At 35.0% G+C, this 16,283-nt stretch overlaps 1 protein-coding gene across 3 annotated transcripts in view; it reads left to right on the top strand.

Moving 5' to 3' along the window:
- Positions 1-16,283, top strand: part of LOC149798495 (protein WWC2-like) — a 123,257-nt gene that overhangs the window by 59,921 nt on the left and 47,053 nt on the right. For all 3 annotated transcript variants that reach the window (XM_089963698.1, XM_089963697.1, XM_089963696.1), the window contains exons 12-13: positions 7,943-8,029; positions 9,702-9,885. In XM_089963698.1, the coding sequence (XP_089819824.1) occupies positions 7,943-8,029; positions 9,702-9,885 (271 nt within the window). The remainder of the gene's footprint in view (positions 1-7,942; positions 8,030-9,701; positions 9,886-16,283) is intronic.

Genomic DNA, 16,283 nt, shown 5'->3' on the forward strand with positions numbered 1-16,283 from the left:
CAGGTTCAAATGAAACTATCCAGTCACAGGTTAAAATGAAACTATCCAGTCACAGGTTCAAATGAAACTATCCAGTCACAGGTTCAAACCAGACTAAAGTAAGTATCCTAGTATCCAGTCACAAATTCAAATCAAACTACTGTAAGTATTATATTACCCAGTCACAGGTTCAAATCAAACTAATGTAAGTATCCTAGTACCTAGTCACAGGTTCAAATCAAACTAATGTAAGTATCCTAGTACCTAGTCACAGGTTCAAATCAAACTAATGTAAGTATCCTAGTACCTAGTCACAGGTTCAAATCAAACTAATGTAAGTATCCTAGTACCTAGTCACAGATTCAAATCAAACTAATGTTAGTTACCCGTCACAGATTCAAATCAAACTTAAGTATCATTGTACCCAGTCATATGAATGTATCCCCCAGGGGATTAAAATTGAGGGTTAAAAAAAAAACAAAAAAAGACTGTCAGAACTGGGGGTCAAATAAAGAATGGGGATGGGTCAGAATTGTACTGACAAATTTTCATCTGGCCCATACTTTTTCAGCTTGAAATAGGATATTGCAACTTGTACAACGTACTATCTTTCTCTCTAAACATACAAATAAACCATCTTTTTAACCAGATGGCAGTTAATTTACTGCCTGTCATAAAAAGTATACTATCATCGGTTTCATTGTACTTTGTCCTAGAACACATTCATCCAAAAATCAAAGAGGCTAATGATTCATCTTCTTTCTAATAAGTTAAACTTGAACTTTAAGATCTTTCTTTTATTGCAGCAAAGTTAAAAACTAACAAAATCTGCAATGACCCCCTGACTTTGTAATCCAGATAATACATTTGTCTCTGCAGGTGTACTGATTTCTTTGTTGTGAAATAATGTCTTGGGTGATAATGTGTTCTCCAGACATCTTGTGGCGATTGAGGGCAGATTTTTTAATTTCTTAAACCCTGTCATGAAAGGATTATTCACTTTTGTAGTCTTCGCAATCACGCGATTAAAAGTCATACAGGTAGTCCTAATGGATGTGCCGTATTCCATTCAAGGGAATTATTTTCCCTATTTTTTCATTAAAGTTAGATCACAGTTACTATTTTGTGTTCTGCTTCTTTCACTTTCTTTGCTAATGATTCTTAGTGCATGCTATATTAATCTGGAGATCACTTTCTAGTGCAACAAGCATTGAGGTTAAACATCTAGATGACATCTTACTGAGCTAGATGGAAATCACATGAGAGCTCGCAAGATTAGGGGAAATTACTTCATCATAACATTGTCTATACTAGTCTGGTTCCCTGTTTCATATGCTCCCTGCGTTGCACTCTGCTATATGAATAGCGGAGTGCAACACAGGGATCATGCAAAGCAGGGAACTAGTCCATGCCTATGCTCGAAGTATACACAATGCCATCCCTCATCTAAAGCACTGGATATTAAATAAATCCTCGTCGCATTATGCATGGCAACAAAACGTGTGTGTTAATTTCCTCCAGTGTGCGTCCCTGACGCATGAATGTGCGTAAAGGGAAACACTGTTTTCTGTTTGAATTTCCTGTATTCTTGTGATGTACAAAGACCTTTTTTCAATGAATTTGTTGTATTTTTGACGGTCATTAAAAAGACATTCTCTTATTCATTGTAAAGAAGCTTAATGTCATGAGTGCTACAGCTGAAAGACAGAAAGTAATGATAATAAGAGGAAGGAATGTATGTGATGGGTGATAGATTCTTGTGTATAATGAATTAAAATCGTGAAAGGTTTCTTCCTTAACTCACTTGAGATGTTGTCACAATAAGATATTTACAGATTGACTATTCAATTCTCGAACCAAAATGTTACTGTGGTTGCAGTGATCAGTTCTTTGAACTTCAGCTTTGAGTCCAGGATTGTAATTGTATTTAACTTTGTCATTATTACAACCTTGTTGTGTCTTTGTTCTTTTATATTGCATGCATTAATTAGCAGATGGTAGGACATTGTTGAAGTTGTAGAATCAATGTCATATGTTGAGAATTTTTGTAAATTTTCAAGTTTGTTAAAGTCATCTCTGTAACATAAATTTTAACTCATTTTGCAGGGAAGTCACAATGTTCCATGGAATTATTGTTTCTGCAAATACGTTAGGAATACATTTCATATCGTTAAATGCATCTTAAACTAAAGCAGATGTTCACTGCACCTTTTGATTTGTTTGAGCAACAAAAGTGCTAAAAGGTCCCCAGCTGGCCTAAGCAGAAGTTAGAATAGAATGGATTCCTCTTGTATTGAGAGTTCCAAATCTAGTGAGTCTCCACTAATAAGTTCTGCGTGCTCTTTTTTAAGGCCTCGCAAGTATAGAATCAGTTTGTGCCTTTCATCATTTGAGTGATTGTTTGGAGTTTTCGTACCTTGGGGACATATACTCCATTTATTTTTATGTCTAAATTTCTATTGTAGATGAATATTTTACACTTAAATTGTCAAGCATTGTACGGCTCAAGCATTGTACGGCAAGTTAATTGTTGCCATTTTAGTTGCATATATGTTGTTTTTCTTGAGGATGCTAGAGCATCCCCCAGGTTAGATTGGCTGGGTCTGTTTCTGTTTCTTGAAGAAAGAGTACTTTCCTTTTGAAATGTCTTCCTGAACTTCTTTCATAAAGGTTTACCATAATGGCAGCATTGATGTGCCCAACAACATACCTTGCAGCCATTAAACTAGTGGCATAATTATTTTACATAATCACTGAATAATATCTTGCATTCACCTATATTTGGATTATGCTTACTTGGTACATTAAAAAACAATAAAGCAGTAAAAAAAATTGTTTGTCTTTTTTATTATTTTCCCTTTAGTCCCACACATGTAAATTTGAGAATATTCTTGAAAAAAAACCTTCAGCCTAACAAAAGCTTTTAAGAGTACACTTAATCATAATGAGACCTTCAGTAGTTTCCTAGCACTTGTATGTTTTCTACTAGTATTTATAGCAGTTTTATAATTTGCAAGAAAACTGACTGGTTTCTTAAATTAAAAACATGTATGCCGATTCATTAATGAAAAAAATTGGCTAGAAGACAAGTCTGTACTGTAAATAATGGTGAAAGATGTTAACTGAAGCAGGCTTTATTGACATGACCCATAAATGTTAAATTAAAAATGAGGAGAGAGATCTTCTTAAACTTCAAAACATGTTGGATCACAAAAGGGATGAATCAGTAGTGCTTTAGAAATGTAAAGAAAATGACAAGTGAGTGATGTAATATAGTTCATAGGTTTAGCATGTCACCATGATGTGTGATTAATAGATTAAATTTTTTATGCTTATATTAAACTTTTTTGCCCCTCTGCTTATACCTCTGTAGGGTTTGACAGGTATGCTGACAACATTGGAATGTCTTTCCCACCTTGATGCAAGATGAAATTATGTTATGTTATAAAATGAGAAGGGAGTGCCTGTCTGTCACCAAAAAAAGAAAACAGTGTACACTAGAATAAAGTTTTGTGTATGATGTAATTTTTCCATTATTATTCCTGTGCATACAAAGTGAAGAGGGTGTGGATTTGATGAAAACAGAAAGAGAGCAGTAGATATAAAGCAGGATCCTTTCTCAAAAAGAAAACTAGCATTAATTTCCATAAATAAGATCTTATCTGTTCTATGGACATCCTTCTTAATTCAAACTTGATTTGATGGGATTTGCACATAGGCAAACATATTTGACACTATAACTTGTTAATGCAAATTTCTTTATTGCTTGCAGGTAAAATATTGGGTAACATTTCAGTGAGCACTGTTTATAAATTTTCATAAATGCTGTTTTGCATTTGCTTTTTTCAGTTTGATTCAAAATGTCGAAAAATAAAAAAAATAAAAATTGTGTTCAATGTGACAAAGCTGTAATGCTTAGATGTAGGGGTTTCCGTGTTTAAAAATAGAGCTTGACTTGGTTGGAGTAGTATGTTCACATGATACATCTGTGTTGTCTGAGTAAAAAAATAGGTAGACCTCAAAAGAGCATATTTTGGTGTTTCACATTAATTTCTGTGTTAATAGCCTTATTTACTTATTTGCCATTGTGGGGAGAAATAGTTTTGATGCAGAGTATTTATTTTCCTTAAAGTAAAGTGTGTATGTGATTAGGATTTTTAACGTAGCTTTAACAGTTTTTCAGTCATATCACTAAGATGTCTACAGTTTATAGTGATGTCTAGCACTGGGGAATCATGCCGCAGACACGTAGCATGATGTCCCACCCAGTCACATTATCCTGACACCAGGCTGACCAGTCCTAACACTGACCTCTTAATGCTGAGCACCAAACGAGGCAGCTGTTAGTGTCATTTTTGTAAGTCTTTGGTATGACTCGGTCGGGGTTCGAACCCACGACCTCACACTTCCAAGGCAGATGCTCTAACCACTAGGCCACCGGAGTGGTCCTTTAAGTAAAGATGATTTTATTGCTATTCTGTAGCATATGTAAATGAAGTATTTGTTGTTTAGAGGGATCATGGGTGTCATCTCATTGTCTTACTGAGTAACTGATTACGTTATAATGCTTCTATCCTTCTCTTGCACTTGTTGTAATTAGAGATATCCAGCTATCATTATTGCTTTGGGCATATTAGGCTAGACATGGAACACCTTCAGATTTGTATCCAATTATAAATGTGAAAGAGGAGAAAAATCTTCATTTGAATTGATTTCATGAATGACAGATGCATTAAAAACTGTATCTTGCAATATAATATTTAAATTGTACCCAGTGTGTTAGATTTCTAAAGTACCAATTTTATTCCTGTAGTTTGTACTATTCAGACTGGTCATAAACCAGAAGGACTTGAGTGATGGCCTGTAGTCAATTGTCCATCCATCTGTCCATTGGCACAAAATTGTAACTACTCATGAATGAATTGGAAGATTGCAATGAAACTTTACATGCACATTCATCCTATGACCTGAACAGAGATTTCTTATGGTGTCCAGTTGGTCATGGATAAAAATATTGCCAATCTTACATCCTGTCACCACTATGGTATCCAATTTAAATTACTTACCACTTCTTGACTAGAATTGATGCTCATGTCATGATAAGCAGTGCCCCCAGATAAACAGCTTATCTGTGTATTTCACTCAATTAAACAGGTAAATGCCCATTTTTTTCTTCCATTATGCATACCCCATATACACAAGCAAATTTCTCTCACTCGAAGGATCATTGTGACTGTGAGTATATTTTTGTCAGTAAACAGCTGATTCAAATGTCCAGTCTGATGTTATTATCTGGTACCACTTACATTATTGATAAAATAAACTAAAACAGTACATGCTTAGTATGTAAAAAAAAAAGTATGGTAAACCAGTCTCACTTCGGTTGTTGCAATTGATAGAGTGTTTGGTTTTTTGTTTCTTGCATAAGATCAAGCCTTTAGATACTATCAGAAAGACAGTAAAGGTGGCACTTTAGAGTTTTGTATCTTGAACATTGTTAGAATCTTAAAGAAAAAGAATTTCACAGGCTTTCCTCACTTTTTGTCCTGGCTATTTAAAAACGATCTTGTATATCTTAGGCATTGTTAACTCATTCGGCCCCAGCACTGTTTTCAGTATCTCTGCTGATATGCCTCAGAAGCACAAAGCCGTTTCTAGCTGCTTGTGCCCCATAGTTTTTACCTGTTTGAAAACATCGTGCACATGCATTCACTCTTACCTTAATTTCTCTTCTTATATCCAAACAAAATCCACGAATTTTTCACCATTTATTTCAAATGAATTTGTCGACACATTGATGTAATTTTTTCCCTATTTGTCGAAGTTTTTCACAACTTATTTATCCAGTATTTACAAACTTATGCGCAACGTTTATCCGCAAGAACTCCGTCATCATCGCTGTCAGCATCATCATTTTCGCATCATCATTTTCGGACGATTCAATCTCAGAAACTTCTACGTCCAAATCTAAATCTCACAAAATATTTAACTGCTCAACATATCTTTCCTCAGCTTGCTCAATATTTTCGAGATCAAACCCGAGAAACTCCACATTGCTGCTCTCATCAAAAATCACTCTTCCGTCCGCCATCATTTACGATTTTTCATGAACAGAACACGTTTAGTTAAACCGCTCTCAAACTTTAGCCTTTTGCTTCAGAACAATTCAAATTTCCACAAATGAAAGTAAAATCATTTCTGATTGGTTTAATAGTTGTTTAGTTCTTGGAATAAACCATTTCTAACCAATCAGAGACGTTGTATCTAACACACATTCATCACGCCTGGAGACGGGATCGGCCATTGAATGCAGTAAACAATTCACGACTACAGGCGGGATCGGCCAATGAATGCAGAAACCGGATCACGCCTACAGATGGGATTGGAGCCGAATGAGTTAAAAGAACTTTTAATTCCCTTTATTTGGTATATGAGTAATGGGTGCAATTAGCATTATACAGTATACAGCTTGGTCTTACTTAAAGATGTGTACCTGTCAAAACTGGCCTGCTCTGCTGGGTCATTTTTACTTTTTGAACTTCAAAGGTAAAGTTTAAAAATAATCCAATAACTTTTTTTTAATCTATTCTGTATTTTGTAATTCATTTATTGCACTTCCTACTCTGGTAAAATTCATTTTTCCTATTTTAATAAATGCTAAAGATAAATGTACTTTAAACTTAATCAGGTTGATTTTTTGAGCACATTGGAGCAGCCATTTTGGTTAACTGTGAGCTTAGATCACGCAGTTTCCATAAGTACTCTTTGTAAAAAATGTAAGCAACAGTAAATGAACATAGAGGTTTGCCAACATTCTCTCCATTTTACATGCTGCAGATTCAAACAATGTCACCTTACACCCATCACTGTCAGAAATATGTAATATCTGTAGAGTGTTTCTTGCCTGAAATCAAGATGATATCAGAAAGATGTGAAAATGTTAGGAAAACAAAGGAGCAAATCTGCAAAGCCTGACAGTTGTTGAAAAAATTCAACAATTCTTAACCATTATCATCCAAATGACAGTCTATTATCAGTGTCAATAGAGAGAGGTATTTTCCCAAATATTGTTGAATCATTGTTAACTTGTCCAGAAAACAGGTTGGAAAAATAAGTTTCATTAGACACATGTGATTTGTGGAGACAATTGTTACCATGCTTGGAAGTAATTGATGTAAGTGGTACAAAAATAAAAGCTAAGGTGTTTGCATTGTACCATATACTATGTAAAATTCAGTCTGATCTTAAGAGGTCCTCAGAGTGTCTCCAATGATAATTTGAGTGCAGAGAGAATGATTTTGCTAGAGAACATAAACAAAACTCGGATATTTTTTAAAATTTTAAATGATTATCATTTAAAATTGGAAAACAAACCCCAATTAGTTTAGTAAAAATTCTTAATTTCAATCCATTTTAATTTCATGGGTGAAATAACAATAGGTCCAAATGCTATCTGGAGCACTGCATGGGGTGTTAACCTAAAGACTTCTCATGATATCTAGTTTTTCCTAGCTGCACTTGGTGCCAGTCTTTGTTCAAATGTGGCTGCCATGATGGTCAGCTTGAAAATCTTTTGATTTCTTCTTCGGAATGGTCCTATTATGATCTGGTTGCCACCTGTAGTCCTGTAATGATGTATGGTTTATTCTAAATGATATTTACACCAATCTTTCTTCTATTGTGGTCATATTGAAAGTCGTGTTGCTCAACACTATTACAGATGGTTTCAACACTTGGCAGTTAAAAAGAAGAAATGTCCTTATCTTGAATTCCTGGAAGTTCTTTTGGACAGTAGAACATCAGTCCTTTAGAGTGACTCTTGTTTGGCTTGGATGGGGCTGGGTGTGCCAGGCAATGGATGTATACTCCTAAAATTTTATGATTGGGTAGTTTTTATCAAGACACATATATGCTTTCTGTATGACCAATGGAAACCATAGTATTTCTTTACTTTTTTTTCCAGATTTGAGGGTTTGGATGGGACCCTCCTTGTTGGCATTGAACAGGCTCGTAATCTCGCAGCATTACAGTTCCCTGAGGGAGCCAAAGTGTGAGTAGTGATATATAAGAAGGCAACATACAAATATTCTGAAATTTATCCAGAACAAGCTATTTTAACTATTACTGTAATATTCTTACACCCTCAGGTTTGTTTGTACCCCCCCCCCCACTGATTTTAAAAACAAACATCATCAAGGATATAAGAAAATGCACAAAACTTAGTCAATTCATTCATTGATTTATAGGTTCTAACCCAGTTGTCGCCAGGGGATCACCAGTGCTGTCAACTTGTTGGCATTTCAAACGAGACCAGAGTTTATTTAGTAACACTGTTGCCCTATTTGCATGAGTGATTCCGTTTTCAAGCAGTGGACATGATGTAGTTCACCATCTTTGATATACAATTAAACAAATTATATAAATTTTGATGTTGCATCCCATTGAACAAATGTAAACAAGAGTTTCTCCTTTGATTTGTTCAATGTTTTTAGAACTATGAAAACTAGACAATAAAAATATTGAATGAAGATGACAGCTTTTAATGAAATAGACTGTTGTAGAAACCAGAAGAGGACAGTGAGCAGTCTGTCTGTTTGTGTACATTGAGAGCATCCATTTGCTTTGAAATGCCAGTAAGTCAATGGTGTTAAGATCCCCTAAGTGACAGTCAGGTTAGAAATTATAAATCAATGTGCATTTTTTACATCCTTAAATCCTTTTGTTTTTAAAATCGGTAGAAGCAAATGGAGGATGTGCGAATACTGTTTTTTTTCTTGGCTCAAGACTAAAAAGTTGGCAAGGAAAATGTAGGAGTGATAAGGATTTAAAACTCAAATTTTTGTTATTTTAACACATTAACCCCTTGCGACGACTTTACGGGGCAGGAGGTAGTAGCCTCCTGCCGAGCTCTGTAGTATCATGGTCATGCATGATATGCTAAAGTGGGTGGTATTAAAGAAAGGTAGACAGATGAAGCTCTACAATGATACCAAAAAAGCTGGAATATCTAGTTGCACTACAAAATACAGATAGAAAAACCTCATTTTTTGGACCTGACTTTTTTTAACCCAAAATTTGCCCGTGGTCGGAATCCGATTTTGTGTCCGGATTTTAGACTTTTTGGTCTCAGATCTAAGGCAAACTGGTATGAACTGCAAACAGACAGATGAGCCTTTGCATAAAGTAGGATAAGATGGGCATTTGGAATAAAGAGTGGTCTTCATACAAAAATAATGGCTCTGTTTAGCAAAATAAAAATAATAAAAATTTTTTAAAAAAATTTTTTTTACCCTTCTGCTCATGCACGAGTCAAATAGCCAACGAAAAATGATGTTTCTAACACAACTAGGCAGTATGTTATTGAAAGATGACCGGGAATTTGGTGTTTTCGAGTCTATTCAGAAATAGCTTTCAAAATGTGTTTCCTACTCGATTTTCAGGCGAAAATGACAAAAAGCTCCAGGGGTTAATGTGTTAATAAATTGGAATAAAAGAGTAAATCATATTCTTTGAGGAAAATTTTAGGAATGCCACAAAATTGAAATTATTTCAAGTTTTACTGGGAATAAAAGACCAAGTGAAATTTGAAAGTTATAAGATTTAATCTGACCCAATATTGATATGTCAGCCTCTGACAAAAGCTTCCAGTATTACTTGTCATCAACAATTTTGGATTTGTGTGATCTCAAATTGAAATTTTTCATTAAAAAAACTCATTGCAGTTGTATTAAGGCAGCATTATTACCACACCCTAACTCATTCTGGGAAACTCAGCCCTCATCAGATTTGAGGAACCCCAAGTTTGCAGAGATGTTTCGTGTAGCCATACAGGAACGGAAGCTGGTTAACAAGACTCTGCAAGTGAATATATGGTGTCTGCTACTGGGACAAAAAGACGAGTGTTATGTGAGTAGGCATGGTAACATAATTGCACAAACAGTTTAAGTTTTGGGGTATGGCATTAGGTTTGTCAAAGACAAATGACTTTTAATTGATCATATTTAGATCATACTTTATTTTTATGTAGCAAAATTTATTGTATGTAATTTTAAAGGGAAATTTCTCAACTTAATGAACATATATTTAATCCTATTCATACTTGATTTAGTTTAATGCCACATGGCATGTCTAGAATTTAAAGCTATAAACCAGAGGTGTTGTTTAACCTGGCTTTCTTCATAGCTTCAGTAATAGTTGTTTGTAGTGTTAGTCCAGAGCTTCAGGTACAATTAAAATGGAGACATTGTGACAAAAAATGGCATTGGTATTTGAAAAATGTTGGTTATTGTCTTGTGACATTAAGAATCATAGCTAGAAAAAGGCACCACTAATTGCTGATATGTTTCATGTATTGAGCTGAACAAGTTGAGCATGAGCAGTTTATTTCATATACAGAGGAGCCTCGTTAATCTGGGCTCTGTTTATCCAGAAACCTCACTGTCCAGACATAATTCAACGGGAACAGAATTCCTAAACATTAATTTTCTCCGTTAATCAAGAAATCTGCATTCCTGATCCGGAAATCAAAATTGGTGATCAAAGTCTTAAATTACTATGCAACTTGTCTCAATAATCTGGAAATAATCTGTCCAAAAATAAGAAAATTAAAAAAATCGTGTATGAAATTACAGTCAGTTGGATAACACAGATTCACCTAGGCAGATTTGGAGGTGTGTCAATGTATCAATCTCTGATTGGTCAAATTTTATTGGTATGTTAAAGTTATCAATTGATCACATGATTATGTGTGTAGAAAAATGAAGTAGGGTGACCATATTGTAACCAGCAATTGTATAAACAATGTCTGTTTCAGCTAGTTGCCGATGGGGGTGTTAATAATTCAATATACACAATGCGATCAAATCGTCCATGCTTTTTGACATAACATATGGTAAATAAATTGTGTCATTAAGCCTCTTTGTTGTTTGCAATTGTATGTAACAATCACAGTTTATTGATGGCTGTACAAATACAGTTGATTGATTTAAGCTGTAGACAGTACAGGGCTTCATTTCAGAATAAAATGGGAACATCAATTATCAGCTCATTTGCAGCTATAGCAGCTGTAAAATACGACTTATAAAAATGACTGCATTTTATTAGTTTACCTTAGTGCATTTAACTGTAAGATATCAGTTTGTATTCGTTGTACTTTTTACATATATTATGGTGACACCATCAAGCAAGCGTAGATGAGTAACCGGACAGCAAAAAAAAAAGACTTGCCAGCACAAAGATCACCCAAAAGCTTCCATTCAAGATATACACCAGCATATTATAGCTTACTCATCCTTAGACATTGACAAGTCAGCAGTTGTGGACATCATAAAAAACAAAGACAAATGATTGTCCATACCTGCTGACTCAGCAGACCTAGCCCTCGTTCGCCACACCAAACATCAAGCCAGTGATGCCATATTCATGTGGTTCTTAGACATGTCAGCCCACCATGTCGCTCTCAACGATGAAATGCTCATTGCCAAGGCAAAGATACTAGGAGACCAAATTGGTATAACTGACTTTGCCTATTCTCATGGTTGCAGGGTTCCCAGTCTACGGGGAAATTGGGATAAATTCGGGAGAAATAATAAAAAATTTTCCGACCATAAAAAGTCCTTGAATTTTACTAATATTGACGAAAGTCAGGAAATCCCCAAGAATATTCCACCACAACTTGACGCCCGAAACAATTAAGCAATTGAGTCATAACTGATCGTGAGTTAAATTTATCGCATTCTAACCAGAATATTAGGAGGTTGCAGTATGGATCATTTGTGTGCTTGCTGTAAATATATTTTTTGTGACAATCCAAATGCTCAGTGGATTAGATTCATCTGGTAGTTTTTTTGTTTCATAGACAGTTTTATATCTGTATCTTTTTTTTATATGGAAAGTACAAAAAAACCAGTCTAGAATCACAAGAGGCCAACATGGTGACGTTAAAGCATAGCCACTTTGCAGGTGGGCTAGCAAACTTTAGCATTGTTAAATTTAGTTATACCTGCATGAAATCGATATGAAAATTATTTATTTTCTCAGAAATTGCGAGTATTAAAATCGTCTTTAATCTGCTGAAAGACAATAAAACTAATGCATTGATGAAATTTGAGCTGGTATTAGTGATTTCGATTGCTAGTCGCACGAGCACATAGAATCTCACAACCGTCATTTTCAAATACTATTATTGTAAAAAAAAATTAAATTACAGTTGTATACTCGTTGTAATAAAAATACAAAAATGAAAGAGGACAAACTTTTCTATATTTATTCCGAGACCAACTTCCGGAGATTTGTTGTATCATGTGACTACCATGTTGACATGTGTGACATGTACGAAGCAGGAAACCAGACTACTCTGCTTGATGAATCAGACTGGCCAGGTTTTTTGTAGTTGTTCTCGAAATAAATATGTTGAGAATTATATGTTCTTTCTGGTTTTTACAAAATGTATCAGACTTTCATTTAATATAATTGGATATTTTGTACAACAACATCAAAAAGGAGTTGGTTGTTGATATCACGTGACTATTGGAGTTCCAATGTCGTTGGCAAATGGCAAGTACTGGGTAAGGTTTCATCTATGCCGAGTTTCATCTAGTCTGTGAGTGGATTAAAGACATAACAATTATAATACTTGCCATTTTTGAGAAAATAAATAGTTTTGCTATCAGTTTCATGCAGGTATAAGTCGATATAACATAGTTTAAATTTGCTAGGCCCTCTGGTAAGCTATCTTATGGTGGTGGCAGATTCCAGATTTTTTATATATAATTGCTCTGAACCCACACTCCATTCTAAATGTCCAAATGTGAAAATTGAGGTTGGAATATTCGGAGGAAATAGAACACAGGAGAAATGGGATATTGTTGTCCCTTTTATTACATATTAAGAAACGATAAGAGCCCATGTAACAATACAGATTTTGGGACTGGTTTATTGAACTACAACAAGACTAGTTGATTTTACAGAAAAATCAGTCCTTTTTTATACACCAATATATAATTTTGAAGGTCTGTTGTCATAATTTCAATCAACCCTTTTGTAAATGCCTTTAAATGATGGAATGTTTTTAAACCAAATCGTCTTTATGTTGCTTGAAAAATCTTGTTTGAGATTTTATTGGCACACATAAATTCAGGGTTAAACATTTTTTGTTACAAGATAAGATTCTAATACTTTGTATTTAATTGTTTTTTATATACTGTGATAGGAAATGTTTACTTTGTACAACATGCACATGTATTGCTATAGAATTCTTTGGAATTAAAGGTTTGAAAGGCAACTATATAATTCATGCTCATGTTGTTTCCACATAGCAACATAATGCAGGTAAGCAAAGCAAAGTTAGGATTTGTACTCTGTACATTGAAATGGCTTTAAATGCCAATTTATAGGAATGTAGTCAGATTTGTTTCGTGTGACTCATTTTGTGATTTTGTACATGATCATCTTTTCTGACATATATGTTTTGGAGACTCTTGAAAGAGAAACATCTTCAGATTTGGAAAATGGATGTATTTTAATCCAAAATGTTCTTTAGTTCCATTCAGTAATGGTCATATGTTAACCTTGTAAAATATGAATTTCGTCCTGGAAAAAACCTGGAAAAGACCTGGAAATTTATATTTAGAATAGGGTGGGAACCATCTGTTTGGCTACAGTGTTAAAGAATGGGGGCGGGGTCATGAAACATAAATTGTATGATGGAGAAGCAGATAGTGCTGGCATGAACAAAGTGCTGGCCGGCAGAGAAAAATTAGAGTGACTACTGCAAGACTACAACAACATTAAAGGCACCAAAAAGTAAAAGGATAGGATCACTGTGGCACTTTCTGCGAATGCAGTAGGGACCGTCAAATTGAAATCATTTGTCATCACTAAAGTCAATAGACCTAGGTGTGTTGGCAAAACTTACAACCCAGACACATACGTGAGATACAGACACCACAAAGATTGGATGACGGCAGAACTTTCATTGACTGGTTGAATGACTTCAATAGACAGATGAGGGAAGCCAAATCCAACTGTCATCTTACTTTTGACAACACTGCAAGCCACATACAAGGGGACATTTGATTATGCAACGTAAAACTACACTTCTTTCCGCCAAATACAGCAGCACACATTCAGCCAGTGGCTGCTGGTATAATATGTGCATTCAAGGCCCACTACAGGAAACAGCTGGTTAGATATTACATTGACTGCTGAGCAGGGGCCCCGAGTGGCCGAGTGGTCTAAAGCGCTCTTCGTTACGGATCACTGCCATCTCACCTCTGTCTGCGGCGGTTCGAGTCTAAGATTCAGCCAATGTGGGCATGTGAGAAAGCCTGCCAGTAGCTTCTCGTGGGTCGGTGGTTCTTTCCGGGGTTTTCCGGGTTCTTCCTCCACCATTAATACTGGCCGCCATGTATAGCCTATCGTGCTGAAAAATGGCGTTAAACCCCACAACAACAACAACAACAACAACAACGACTGCTGAGCAAGGCAAAGTTCAAACTCAGGACATCAGGCATGCACTACACATGGTAATGACAGCGTGGGGTTCAGTGACACAAATTACAATCTCAAACTGCTTTAGACAGGTACAGATCATACTGACACCAACCACTACTGTTAAAGATATTGATGATGGAGATGACATGCCATTAATTCAGCTCAGAGATCTAATAAGAAGCCTTCCCACCCTGGCTGAGATATCTGCCATGGAATACATATGGATAGATGACATGGAAGATAGACGACAACAACTCAATAATGACGACATCTTGAACCTGATATCTAGAGATGAGGTTCCAGACAATGCTAATGAAGAAGACGATGATGCCACTACCAACCCCAAGGGAAAAGAGATTACCATCAACCAAGCCAAGGACAGCATAGCAACACTCATTTCTTATTTTAAGCAGACATCAGCAATATTCACCAGTGATGACATAAAACATAAAACGTGAAGCCGTTGAGAATATATGGAGAATATATGGACACTATCAATAATCATTGCAGATTGATCCGCCAAAGAATCCAGGCAAACAAAGGTTACAGATTTCTTCAGGAAATTGACATAATAGATGTATGTACAGTACATACATGTACATGTACATGGTGTGATGTGTTCGATGTGTTAATTATTTAAACTTATGTTTACTTCATGTGTATGTTATATTTACTGTACATGTATGTACAAGCACATGTTATAATAATGTGAAATAAACACAAGTGAGTAGATGTATTCATTAATTTATTTCAACCATTATTGAATATACAGTACATTTACAGCTAGCATGTATATGTACATGTATGCAGTATGATGACATCGTAAAATAAAAACGTGCATGATTCAATTATCCGGAAAACTTGTTAATCCGGACATATTCACTGTGAATTAAGGTCTGTGGATTAACGATGCTCCTCTGTATTATAAAGATTTTGTGTGTCCTTATTTTGTATTTATTTTACCGAATTTTAACATCTAAGTTTTGTATTTTATCTAGTTGTACTTTGTGTTTACATTTATTTGGAAGGGTTTATCTTTGAAAAGTTTTTGTGCAAGTCTGTTTTTTAAAATTATATTTTATAAAATTTAGTTTGAACCACATAGACTCTGTTGTCCTGATACGACTTAAAACACTATTAAATTGCATACATCTATAATTATTTCACAGCATAATTTATTATTGGTTGAGATACTGACAGTTTCTGCATTGTTCAACCATCTTTCCATAGGCACGGCTCAAAATGGATGCTTGTTAGTTAGCATTTGGCTTGTTACAATTCTGAAATGTTGTTAGTGGAAAGACTACAACAATCAATTTTGCTAGTTCTGAGAACAGTTAATTTGAAGTCTTGCATGGGACAAGTCTAGCTTACAGCTTGTGCAAACAATTTTAATGACTCATTGAATAGATTATGACAAGTGTGATTCATGACTAGTGTAATATGTAATACATGAATAGTGTAATATGTGATACATGACTAGTGTAATACGTGATACATGACTAGTGTAATATGTAATACATGACTAATGTAATATGTAATGCATGACTAGTGTAATATGTATTACATGACTAGTGTAATATGTAATACATGACTAGTATAATACATGACTAATTCAGTCAATCCAAGAACATGGTATTTATCTGATCTGTGGTAATTCCAACTGAACTACCACACATACAGATATTATGTTGTTTGTTTTTTCATCAATATACACTATCAAAATAAGAAAACAAAGTCCTTTTAGCTGTAAATCTGAGGCCAAGTAACAGGCGGAGAGATGCTTTAAAAGTAGTTAATTTCATAGTTTG

This window comes from Sinohyriopsis cumingii, chromosome 6 (genome assembly GCF_028554795.1).
Source record: "Sinohyriopsis cumingii isolate HCF-2022 chromosome 6, ASM2855479v2, whole genome shotgun sequence".
NCBI lineage: Eukaryota > Metazoa > Mollusca > Bivalvia > Unionida > Unionidae > Sinohyriopsis > Sinohyriopsis cumingii.